This window comes from Trichosurus vulpecula, chromosome 6 (assembly GCF_011100635.1).
Source record: "Trichosurus vulpecula isolate mTriVul1 chromosome 6, mTriVul1.pri, whole genome shotgun sequence".
Taxonomy (NCBI): Eukaryota; Metazoa; Chordata; class Mammalia; order Diprotodontia; family Phalangeridae; genus Trichosurus; species Trichosurus vulpecula.
This window is the reverse complement of record NC_050578.1, coordinates 200745784-200758936: the sequence shown is the minus strand read 5'-3', so window position 1 is coordinate 200758936 and position 13153 is coordinate 200745784. Positions and strand designations below refer to the sequence as shown.

At 37.1% G+C, this 13153-nt stretch overlaps 1 protein-coding gene across 1 annotated transcript in view; it reads left to right on the top strand.

Moving 5' to 3' along the window:
* STX18 (syntaxin 18) overlaps nt 1-13153 on the top strand; it is a 139869-nt gene that overhangs the window by 89014 nt on the left and 37702 nt on the right. The window contains exons 2-5 of the mRNA XM_036762816.1: nt 2744-2811; nt 8499-8614; nt 12443-12520; nt 12667-12733. Coding sequence (XP_036618711.1) covers nt 2744-2811; nt 8499-8614; nt 12443-12520; nt 12667-12733 — 329 coding nt within the window. The remainder of the gene's footprint in view (nt 1-2743; nt 2812-8498; nt 8615-12442; nt 12521-12666; nt 12734-13153) is intronic.

Below are 13153 nucleotides of genomic sequence, written 5' to 3'. Positions count from 1 at the left end.
TGTAAACCCTGGAAGGGACTTGAGAAATTATCTAATCCAACCCCCTCCTTTTTCAGTCAAAAAGTCTGAGGCTTAAAGAGATTAAGTTACTTAAAGAATCATAAAAAGAGCTAGAGCTGGCAAAGGACTGTATGGGTCATCTAGACAGAGGTTTCTAAACCCTTTTGGCAGTCTAGAGAAAGCAATGACCCGTTTCCAGAAAACTATTCTAAAAGCCCAGAGTGGGATAAATACTTAACCAAGGTCACAGTTATTTAATAATGAAGATCACAATAGTTTTTACGTTTTACATACATTATATAGTATATATTCCATCTCTATGGTACTGCAAATTTTACATAGTTCTTTCCTCATATCAGGTTTGTGGGGTAAGTAGTGCAAGTATTGTCCCTTGAAACAATAACAGGAAAAGGTTAAGTGACTTGCTGAAAGTCAAACAACTACATCTTGAAGGTGTGACTTAAAGCCACATCTCCTGAACAAAATCCAGCTCTTTCTGCTACATTGTGCTGCCTCTGACCACCCAGGATGAGACTCTCCTTCTGAAATCATTACCCATCCCTGGCTATTGCTATTCTTTCCCAGCATTTGAGCGCTGCCAGAACAGACCCTGGCAGATGCATACGGTAGGGGTCAAACCCAGGCATGGAAGTGACATGGCAAGTGGAAAATCTGAGTTTTGAAGAGCAGTAGGCAGGTTATGTACCTGAGAGATGAAATTTGAAGGCTAGGTTGTCAAATGCAGAGCCTGGGAAAGATGAGAGGCTTATAGAATTTGAGAAAAGTGTAGAGAAGAAGGAAGACTGACTATCTACCAGCTCCTAAAATACCAAGGCCCAAGAGACTTGCAGGCTTAGAGCCTAGTATCAATGATATGATGAGTGTAAAGAAAAATGCAGTTCTAATTAGAATTTGGTAATAATGCTGCTGGTGGTAGTAGCTAATATTTATATAGTACTTACTATGGGTTAGGCACTGTGCCAAGTGCTTTATAAATATTATCTCATTTGATTTTCACCACAGCCTTTGGAGGAAACTGCTGTTATTATCCCTTGTTTTACAGATGAGGAAACTGAGACAAATAGGGGTTAAGTTGTCCAGGGTCACACAGCTAGTAAGTGTCTAAGATTGGATTTGAACTCAGCTCTTCCTGACTCTAGGCCCAGCGCTCTGTGCATTGTGGTGCCCGCAGTTACCAGTAGGTGGTGCAGTGAATACAGGAAAGGATCCATACATAGGAAGTTCTGTGAGATCAGATGGAGCAATAGGAACTTCCTGCTGCAAGGATTAGAGCTTGATGAAAGATATCATTTGAAGGTTGCCTTGAAGGAGAGGAGCTTTAACTAGGCCATCTGTAAGACTCTTTCTTGTTGTTAATTCTATCTTCCTAGAGTGTGTGGTGGGCTGCAAGGGAGGATGTCTTAAATGGGAGATTGGTAAATTATAAGAGTACATGTATAAAGTAATGCATTGGACAGTTATTGCTTTAAAGTAATTTTGTGGTTTCTGGACTTGGGAGTGTATTATTACATTCCTGAAAAACCCCTGAAAGCAGCACATGATTTCTTCCTATCCCCATTTGGAGGTGATCTTTCCCTTTAAACTCTCAGACCTCTCCTGTAACCTTTTTCCATCCTGATATAGTTATTTGGGGACTCTTGCCCATCCCTTAGAAGGCAGGGACTTTGTCATTTTTCATTTTTGTGCCTTTCAATTCAACAAATGTATTTAGAGCTTACTATACACAGACCACTGTGCTAGGCAATATGAAAGATAAAAAAGTTTAGGTAAAATAATAGTCTCTGCTTTCATACAACCATGGTAATACTAGATAAACACAATATAGAGTTGAAAACAAAGTGCTACCTGAGGTCATTGCTGACTAAAACTTCATAGAAAGAGGTTCCGTTTAGTTGGGCTTTCAGGGATTGTCAGGAATTGACCAGGTCAAATGTGGACATTCCAGGTATTTGGAACAGCATTAGCAGGGAATATTGGTAGAAAAGGAGAGTGTGTTTGAGAGATACAGGGTAGCCTGAATGTAGAATATATAGCAGCAAAGAGTAGCCTGATAAAGTGGCACCAGCTTCTGGGAGCCCTTGAATGTCAAGCTAAGGAGTTTGAACTTTACCTATTATTCCATAAGAAGCTACCAAAGATTTTTGAGTAACACAGTAAGTTAAGCAGATCTCTCTGTACAAAACTTACAAGTCTGACTGACAGCAATGAATGAAAGATCTTTTGTGGAGTGAGAAACTGCAGACTGAGAGATGGGCTGTGATGCTATGATTTTTAAGCAGGTGGTAATGAGGTACTAGGATGGTAGGAAAGGGATGAATGTGAAAAGTAATGAGAAAGTGGAATCCACAGGACATCATGAACCATGAATTTATGCTGAATGAAATCAACTCAGTTTAGTGATGTTTGCAGAGTTTGAGCTGAATTGAATCAAATCATATGATAATGTAATTGAGAATGATAAATTCTGGGATCTGAGGGAACAAGCAGAGTCAATAGTCCAAGGCCAGCAAAGTTGGATACCAAGGAGGTAAAAAGAAGGGCATTACTTTCCCTACTGAACTCCTTGGTATTTTAATTTAATACACACACTATCAGCTCTGTAGTCTTATTGTTTGGAAGTTGGATAGAGGTGGCTCTTTGTACATTTTGGAGAGAATGACAGATAAATTAATTCAAAATTTACTTTAAGCACAGTATTTTCTTTTTTTTTTTTCTCTTTTAGATTTCCCATATTGGGAAGTTAAGAGACTTTCTTCTGGAACACAGGAAAGATTACATTAATGCTTATAGGTAAGTAAATAGCATTTTTCATCATGAGTCCTTCAAAATTGTCTTGTATCATTGTATTGCTGAGAATAGCCAAGCCGTTCACAGTTGATCACCACACAATATTGCTGTTACTGTGTACGTTGATCTCCTGGCTCTGCTCACTTCATTTTGCATTAATTCGTATACGTCTTCCCAGGATTTGCTGAAACTATCCTGTTAGTCATTTCTTATAGCACAATAGTATTCCATCAGAATCACGTGCCATAGCTTATTCAGCCGTTCCCCGATTGATGAGTATCCCTTCTATTTCCAGTTCTTTGGCACCACAAAAAGAGGTGCTATAAATATTTTTGTACATACAGGACCTTTTCCTTTTCCTTTGATTTCTTTGAGATACAGACCTAGTAGTGGTATTTCTAGGTCAATGAGTATGCACAGTTTGATTGCCCTTCAGGCATAGTTCCAAATTGCTCTCCTAGGTAGTTGGATCAGTTCAGAACTCCACAAAGAGTGCATTAATGTCCCAATTTTTCCACATCCCCTGCAACATTCATTGTTTTCCTTCTCTATCATATTAGCCAATCTGATAGGTATGAGGTGGTACATCAGAGTTGCTTTAATTTACATTTCTGTGATCAGTAGTGATTTATAGCATTTTTTCATATGACTATAAATAGCGTGGATTTCTTCTTCTGAAAATTGCCATAACTTCTTAATAAATGCTTGTTGACAGATGTCAGTGAAAGGAATATAGCTTTCATTTATATAGCGTTTAAAATTTACAAAATACTTTTTTCATAATACGCCTGTGAAGTAGGTAGCTTTCATATTATTATTCTTATAGATAGTTCAGCCAAAGCTCAGAGGGGTGAAGAAACTTGTGTTGAGATCTCACAGCTCATAAATTTTGGCCTATGAGTTTGAGCCCCAGATCTCTTCCAATTGCAGGTTCTTTTGCTCTTCCCCTTGCTGTACCACGTCATGTCTCCTATCAATCACTTTTGTTTAGGTAGCTCATTAAGATTTACAAAATGCTTCCCTTACAACAACCACATTGGGCAAGTAATCCTTTTTAAAAGTAAGAAAACTGGTTTTCAGGAGTGTAAGTCATGTACCCCGAGTTGTATGGTTAGTAATGATCAGAAGTGAGAAACAGACCTAGGTTCAGTGTTCTTTCACTATACTGCCTGCTAAAATAGGCTTTGATACATTTTAAAAATTATCTTATATGTAGCATCCTTTTTTTTGTTATCCAAAGAGGTCTTTATTGCAATACTGTACTAATAAAATGTTTAATAACTGTCTCTCTGACCAAGAAAAGTGCATACAACACACTTTTGAATGTAATATGCATTATCATTTTCCCTATCACATTCTCAAGTTTAGATAATCAAAAAACAAGAGCATTTGTAAACTTCTGAAGTGTAAATGAATTCTCACACAGAAAATTTAACAATTGGCTCTCCCCAGTGAGCTGGTTCAAGCTGGCTCTTGTACATCCCTGTTTTATGTCTATAAAAATAGTCTATCACAGGCCCCTAGTTTATCTGTTAGCCTACTTTTTAGGCAGTGAAAACAAAGACTCTCTTATGCTGTGTTGTGGTAATGGGAGACCAGTAAACTGTTTTGATCTCAGTATGTAGCATCTTTATAAAGGAAAAGAGGCTTATATTCTAAATGTAGCAGGTTCCTTCAGTGTTCAAAAATAGTTGAAGTGCTTCCACACCCTAAGCAAGAATATAAATGTTTTGTTTGTCAAAGAACAGAAATGCAGTGCTTCTGGCAAATTATGACGTAACACCTGCAGTTTTGTGTATCTAAACTTAATGATTGAAATTTGTAAATAATTTATAAATTTCATAAATTTATAAGTAGTTGAACTTATATATCCAGTTACATAACCGTAGAAAGAATATCGTTACTTATTATGTTATTCATTGTTCCACAAAACCAGAAAGTAAGTATTTTAAAGAAGTTTAAGTAGCTAATTGACTGTAGGTGGCAGTGTGTGTGTTGGGGGCGGGGTGGGGGGGTTAAAATGTTGATTTTTTTTAAAAAAAATTGTTGGCTATACCAGTAATTCTCTTAGCCCCGAAATGAAAACTAGAAATTGTGTGAAAATATTTTTTAAAATGATAGTCAGTAGCCATTTCTTTCCTTCACAATTTATTTGAAACATCTGGTTTTAAACTTACTTCACACAAAGCGGTACATACATAAACACACACAGCCACATTTTAAAGATTTAGTTATTTTTCAAATTGTAATTGTATCTCCCAGGACAGTTACAAGGAGGGTCATGGACTATTTAATCTAACCTATTGTAGCTGAGCAGTATAATGGATAGTGTTGGACTTAGAGTCAGGAAGACTAGAATTCTCAATTTGAAGCCTTAAATATTTGCTGGCTGTGTCATACCCTTAGGCAAGTCGTTTAATCCCAGAGTCTCCTGGAGTCCATTTGAATCAGTTGCTGAGAGCCAACTGTTTTCACTGTGAACGTTTGCTCTTTGGAAATCCACAAATACTACAAATCTTGGCTTGACTTACTGTTTTGTTGATTGTCTAGACTTAGAGAGTGATGGAGAAAATGTTAATGCAGACTAAACTTAAAAAGTGTTTCATGGATATAATTTTTTTTTTCGTCCAGGAGAGCCAGTTGTTAAACATTTATCAGCATCCCCCCTGCTTAACTCTCTTTTTCCTCATCTATAGAATGAGGGTAATTACAGTACGTGTCTCCCAGGGTTATTGTGAGGATCCAATGAGACAATATGTTGCAAGATCTTCAAGTGTTACATAGATGCCAGTTGTTGTTGTTGTCCATTCCTGAGTGGTCTAGTTTAAGCCCTTTTTTCTGTCCCTAATTCTCACTTCCAACCATCCTAGCCCATCTTAAACCCTTCCCACAGCCCCACAAACATTTAAGTGTCCACTGTGTGCCATGTGTTGTGGATGTAAAGATGGCAGATGGCTCCTACCCCTAAGGAACTCAAAGTCTAACAGTGTTTCGCAAACCTTAAAGTGCTGTCTAAATGTAAGTTACTGCTTTTATCATCATATGTGGGAGAATGGGATAGGGAAAAGGAGAGATCCAGATAAAGTGCTCAAGGACAATAAGTGGCTCCCTTCTCTTGGCGCAGTGCAGTTGTTGTGGATTCATTCTAGCCTTCTTGTCTCTTTGAAGTCAGTGTACCAGCCAGCTCCCCTGAACATTTTTGAGGGGTATCATCAAAAAAAACAAATTTTGGAGATCCTCTTACTGCCTATAGGAAAGTATGCAGTCTCCTAAGCCTGACATTTAAATTACTCCATAACAAGATTTCACCGTCTTACCTTTCCAGCTTTACTTTACAATCCTTTGCATATTTTACATTCCAGTCAAACACAAATACTGGATGTATCCTAGTCTTGTCCTGTGCTCTTCACCGTTCCTTCCACCTCACCAGACTTTGAGATCTGTAGATTTTATACTTCGCTGATCTTTCTTTTTTGTGTGTGTTATGATATTTCACTAAAGCAGAGTAGTATGCAGTATACGTGACCTAATTTTATCTCAGAATGGTTTCAATTTAAAATAATTTCTCTAACATTAATAAATATACCTATTCCTAATCTTCACCTAGAAGTAAACGGTGCCAGCTTCACAAAAATTAGCTGTCATCAGTTTTTGTTATTGTTGCTGGGATACACATAGCTTATTATTTTCAGTTAAAGAAGGCATGTGTCATTATGTCTCAAATGGAAGCTTAGAAATTGAGTCTGTCAGATTAACACTTAGCCCTCAAATGTCAGTTAATTCGAAGTGTAGAGAATAATGAAAAGTACTGTGCCAGTAAAGTCAACTCCTGTATTTTTGTGATCTCTGATTTATAGGCCTTCTGTTAAAGGGGCTAACGTCATATTGGAAATAGGCATCTTTTCCATTTAACTTCTTTATTGCTTCCCTCTATTCAGAGAATAATAATTATAACAACTCATTTCTATAATACTTTTTACAGCCCTGTCTAGTAGTTAGTACAAATATTAATCCCATGTTGCAGATGAGCAAACTAAGACTCAGAGAGGTTGTAACTTGCTTATGATAATAGAGCTAATAAGTGGAAAAGCCAGAGCTTAAAACCAGGTTTCCTTGACCCCAAGTCCCGTCTTTGTTGTACACCTATCTACCTCTCAGCAAATTGTTGTTTCCATCATTCCGTCTCCAATTTCCATAGGGCTCTTTAAACTAATTACAGAAGAAATCAGTAAAATGCAACCCAAATAACAAATAGTTTTTGAATACCTACAGCAGGCAAGGGCACCTACGTGAGGTGCTTTGAAAATTTTAGTAATTTTTTCTACTTTACTTGTTTCAGTGTTTTGATAAACATTTAAGTTCAGAAACCTATTTGTAACTTCGTTAACCACCAGGTAATGAGATTATATAAATATGCTTGTATGAGCAAAGAACTTCACTTTGTATATTTTGGGGGTTAGAGTATATTTTCTTTTTAAAATAGTGGAAACTCATATCTTTACTAAATATTTTATATTTTCTTGTTTTTTTCCTTGGTTTGGAGAAAGAGAGGCTAGTCAGGGATTATGTTGTTTTGGACTTGGAAAGAGGGGCTAGTCAGGGATTGGGCAAAACAACCATGTACTAATTAGGACTTTGCCTATTAGTTAAGAATGAATTTGGGTTTGTATAATGACTGAATGGATTGGATTTAGAGCACCAAGATAGGCTTAAATTGTTGAGCAGTTTCCTAAGGGCAGTTGATACTGTATTCTCTTGTGGGACCTAATGGTATCAAGACCTTCAGCCATAGGGCTTTTAGCAAGGGTTAATGTAGGTCTGGGGAATGTTAATAAACATAAAATAGAGAACTTAGGTAACGTCCAGTGAGGAAGAAAATAGTTTTCTTTTCCTAGTCATTTCTAGTTGCATTATTCTTATTTAGAAATACTAAATTTGTATTTCTTTATTCATGTAAATAAACCTGGAAAAACATTCTCCAGATGTGTAGGAAGACATGGGAAAGAGAAGAGAGAATGCTAGGCTAGTATACCTAGTTATGGTGGCAACAAGAGGAAGAAAAGGTGGGTGCGAACCAGTGTAACTGATCTTTGAACTCAGGGACCAAGAAAACTTAGGTACCCAGGAAGTTCCAAACTCTGTTAGATGTTCACTACCTTGAAATGGAGGTTTGTTTAGTGAACACAAAAGATTTAGAATGTAACAAAAGGTAAAAGTCACAGGTCCCCTGGATCAAAAATTAACTAGGTGAAATGTCCAGAAACTCACTCAGGTTATTAAAACCCTAAGGCCAGTGTTAGTTCTTTCTTATTGCCAATGACTTTTTTCCTTTCCTGTTGGCATATTAAAATGTGCCTCTAACAAGACATTTTAGAAAGCAATAGTCTTGTTTAGAGTCCTACTACAACATCTGAAATTATATTTTTATGGTCAAGAGAAGCATGTGAGCTGGTTTCTTATAATTCATAAGAATTATCAAATACAGGACTGCTGGATCTCTTGAACCCTCGAAGCTCTCATTTACCTGTTCATTCTTTTAATGTCCTGTTTATTCCATTTCTGTTAGGAAGATCTTTGTCTTTAGGAAAAGTGGTTTGGCTATAAGGTATATTTGTTATGGTAATAAGAATGTACCGCAAAAATTTTTTAAATCTTATTGTCATTTCCTACTTTTACTTTTTTTTTTTTAGCCACATTATGTCTGACTATATGAGAATGACTGATACAGAACGGGATCAGATTGATCAAGATGCCCAAATATTTATGAGGACATGTTCAGAAGCAATTCAGCAGCTAAGAACAGAAGGTAAAATATTCTAAAAATAATGCCTCTTTAACAACTAAAAGAAAACATCACTGTTTATATACCAAATGATCAAAGAGTAATTATGTAATCAAAGCAGTTAAAAATTGGTGGCATTTTGTTGTTACTTTGGGTTTCTTATCTATGTTTTCTGTTCACTGTTGTGATACACACTGTTATAGTAGCAGTTTGGTTACTTTTTAATCCTTAAAAAAGTAAATGGGAGTAACAGGGTGTGAAAGTACATTGAATTTTTAAAAATTTATTAAGCTTCTGTGCTGTTTTCAACTTGGAAACAAAGATAAAGTAAAACATAGTCCTTGTCCTCAAACACCTTCTGATCAATTTGGAGAGGTAAGACGTAATCACAGATAACTAGAATTCATGTTTGAATATAAGTACAAAGATCCAGAGTGCTGTGATAATAAATATGAACAGTTGAAAGTGATTTCCCAAGTCACCTAATCTAACCCAAACTGGTCAAGAACCTTTTGTCTTTTAGAATGAGGGAGAGCAGTTACTTGCTTAGTGGGGGTGGCAAATTCAGTCCAGAAAGAAGGGAAAGAATTTGAGAAGGAGAAATTTCAAAGCAGGTCCATTCTAGACAGAGTCATAGAGATGGGTGAGGAGGTAATGAGGAAATGGTGAGTGGCTTAGTTTCCCTGACATTATAAGAATGCTTGAAGTGGAATAGTGTGAGATAGACTGAAAAAGTAAATTTAAACCAGATTCTGGAGGGTCTCGACTTAACCTGTAATTCTGAATAAGAGTAGGGAGGTAGCTGCAAACTCACCTCAAGAATGAAAAGTCACATTTTCTTCATTCTTTTAAAATTTGCCCAGATAAAATCCTACTTTGCATAAAAAATCCTTTTCCTTAGATCCTTAATGCTAATTTTCCCTCTGTTGATTATCTCTAATTTTAGTTATACATGTCTTCTTTATACGTAGTTGTTTGCATGCTGTCTCTCCCGTTAGACTCTGAGCTCCTTGAGGGCAAGGATGTTCTTTTGGCTTTCTTTGTATCTCCAGTGCTTAGCATAGGACCTGGCACATGTTGTTGGTCAGTTATTCAGTCATGTCCATCTCTTCATGACCCTGTGGACCATAAGGTCCATGGGGTTTTCTTGGCAAAGATACTGGAGTGATTTGCCATTTTCTTCTCCAGTGGATTAAGCAAACAGAGGTTTAGTGACTCACTCAAAGTCACATAGCTAGGAAGTATCTGATTTGGACTCAGGTCTTCCAGATAGGCCCAGCACTGGCACATAGTAGATGCTTAATAATACTTATCAATATTTGTTGTTGAAAGAGCACAAAGAATATCAGTCTTCAAGAATTAGGGCTTAGGAGAGAGGCATTAGCGGGAGGAATGAGGAATATGTGGAATCAGTCACGAGCGTTTGTTAAACACTTATGGGAAAGGTATCGTATTAGTCACTTGGTATACACATGCCGAAAATTAAGTGATCTCTAAAGAAAGTAAATTTGGTGAGGGGAGGAGAGAACAGGGGTATGTGTGGGTGTGCGTAAGCATATAAGGCCAGGGACTGCACCTGACCTGTGATTTCCTTGGTATAGGTAACTCCCAGGTGAGGAAACTCCTACAAATTTAGTTTGGACTCTTCCCTGCAGTTTATAATAGTTTTAATTTCCTAGAGCTGAGGTGTCAGACACTTTACTGGCTGCAAAACTAAGTGAGGCCAAACCAGATTAAAATGTAATTGTGAAACTTTAAACAAAATAAATAAAAATATAATAGACCACAGCTAATGGTAACACGTGCTTTTCTAAGTCAGTATGTGGTCTGTATAAGTAGCACTGGAGAAGAAGAGAATGTGAGGAAGAGCCCTGGAGGAGAAGTCTCCCTCATTTGTGGCACTGGGTCATAGCATTGTTGATCAAGACAAGGGACATGAGGGCATTGCTTTTTCTGGATGTTTAGCTGTGAAGGAAAGGAGAAACAAAGAGTGATAGCAGGGTCACAAAAGGGCTTTTTGGTGCCGAGGAATATAGAAGACACCTAGCCTTGAAGAGAGTAAGGAAGGAGCCAATAGAGCGGAAGAGATTGAAGCTAAGAAATGAAATGTTTAGTGGAGCAAGGTTCTGGGAGCTCTAAGGAGGGCTGGGATTAGTGGGCGGAGCGTTGGACTCTGAGCCAAGAAGACCTACATTTGAATCCCACCTGAAATATTTACTAGTTGTGTGACCCTGGACAAAATGGCCATCCCTCCGGGCCTTTGTTTCTTCCTCTCTAAAATGATGGGCACTCGGTGGCCTCCAAGGGCCCTTCCAGTTGTACATCTGTGGTCCTAGGATTTATGACTCTGTAATCCAACAAGCTTTTATTCAGGGCATGCTCTTTGTGAGTATTGTTACATATACATACACAAGATATTTGGGTTTTTTTTTTTGAGGGAGGAAAGTAGGGCAATTGCAGTTAATTGACTTGCCCAAGGTCACACAGCTAGTGTGAGGCCAGATTTGAACTCAGGTCCTCCTGACTCCAGGGCCAGTGCTCTAGTCACTGCACCACTAGCTGCCCCTAGACATTTTTTTTTTAAATTCAGCCCGTCTTTGAGGAATTTAATATCAAATCTGACACAATTAGGGAATAATATGACAGTATATAATTATTTACCAAAAGATCACATAGTCAATGTCTACAACAAAGTTTAGAGAGAATAAGACTGGGAGGTATTAAGACTTGTACAGGACCTTGTTGGATGGAAAAGATTTGTGTAGATTCGGAGAACATCCAATGCTAAAGGATGACAAAAGTAAAGGAATAGTAAAAGAAGTGGAACTCCCCACCCCCCAGCCCTCCCTTCTTCCAAACTCCCTTATTACTGTCATGGACACCAACACCCTCCCAATCACCCAAATCCTCAGTCTCTTTCAAGTCTTAGTTAAAATCCTACTTTCTATAAGGAGCCTTTCCCATCCTCCCTTAATGCTGCTGCCTTCCTTCAGTTGATTATCTCCACTTTATCTTGTCTGTAGCTTGTGTGTAATTGTTTGCATGTTGCCTCCTCCATTGTACTGTGAGCTCCTTGAGGGCAGGGACTATCGTTTGCCTTTCTTTGTATCCCCAGTGCTTTGCATGATGCCTAGGGCATAGTAGATGCCTCATAATGCTTTTTGACTAACTGAATAGTAGTAAAAACAGCCTGATTTTAGACCTCTAAAGTCTTATGTCTGTTCCTCAATATGACATAACTTGGAGCCTAGGCTCTTGAAAACTTATGTTTACACATCTTGAGTTCTAGTATGCCCTACAAAGCTAGAAAGCATATGCCTACAGATCTGTCAATGTCTTTCAGCCAAGAACTAGCCTAGCCAAATTTGGAAAGACTTATAACCAGAAGATTTTCTACAAGTAATAATTTTTCCCAGCCATAGCATGAAGGCCGTGAAAGCCCTCTCCTAAGGGATTCATGGGATATGATCTTCAGAGATTGGGAGAGAATCCACAGCATTCTAATCAGACATTACCAAAGATTCATATACCTATAATCCGGCATTGTAGACTGATGATATTCATACAAATGGGGTCAAGATGCATTAGCAGACTTCTGCAGAATATTATCTGAAAATGATCAAATTTCAATTATTTGACCATAATTTCTGTTCTTTTTTAATCGTTAGCTGTTATGAAGCCCAATAAATCTTATACTTATGAAAATGTAATCTGTCATTTTACACAAGCTTCCTACATGGTTATAAATTTTAAATGCTTTATTCAAATAAGCTGCTGTAGAAGAAGCTAAATAATGTTTCTTTTCATATGATTAAGCACAGAGTAATAAAGTATTGTCCTTTTTCATTACAGCACACAAGGAGGTACATTCCCAGCAAGTGAAGGAACACAGAAGTGCAGTCTTGGATTTCATTGAAGATTATTTAAAAAGTATTTAATTTAGTTTCTCATAAAAATAAAATATAACATTTACCAGTTACTTGAAAAAATGTAACTTTTATTTTAAATACTTTATGGATAATTTTGACCAGGAAGCATAATTTTAAATTTGAAATTGTTTGAACTTTTGTTAACAGGAGTTTGTAAAATTTATTCTGAGCAGAGAGCTATCCGAGTTAAACGCGTGGTGGATAAAAAAAGATTGTAAGTATTATCTCTATAAGAAATAGGCATTGCTAATTATGACTGTAATTTCCTAAATGAAAAAATATGTAAGCAGTACATAAATTTTTTGAGAATTAGTCAGGCACATGTATTCTTGGCACTAAAAATACATAGTCTCTCTACACTGCTTATCAACTAGACTTAAGTTTAGAAGTTATATTTCCAGAAAACATGTAACTGAATTGTTGTTTTAAAATAAATTTTCTTTATTGTGATGTTTTCCTAAAATGATGATTAGATAAAGCATTTATTAAGTATTTACTATGTGTCTGGCACTGTGCTAAGGGCTGGGAATACAAATACAAGAAAGAAAAAAAAGATATTCCTTTCCCTCAAGGTACTTACAGTCCAATGAAAGGAGTCAGCACATAAAGAGAACTGGGGGTAGGGGAGGGGACA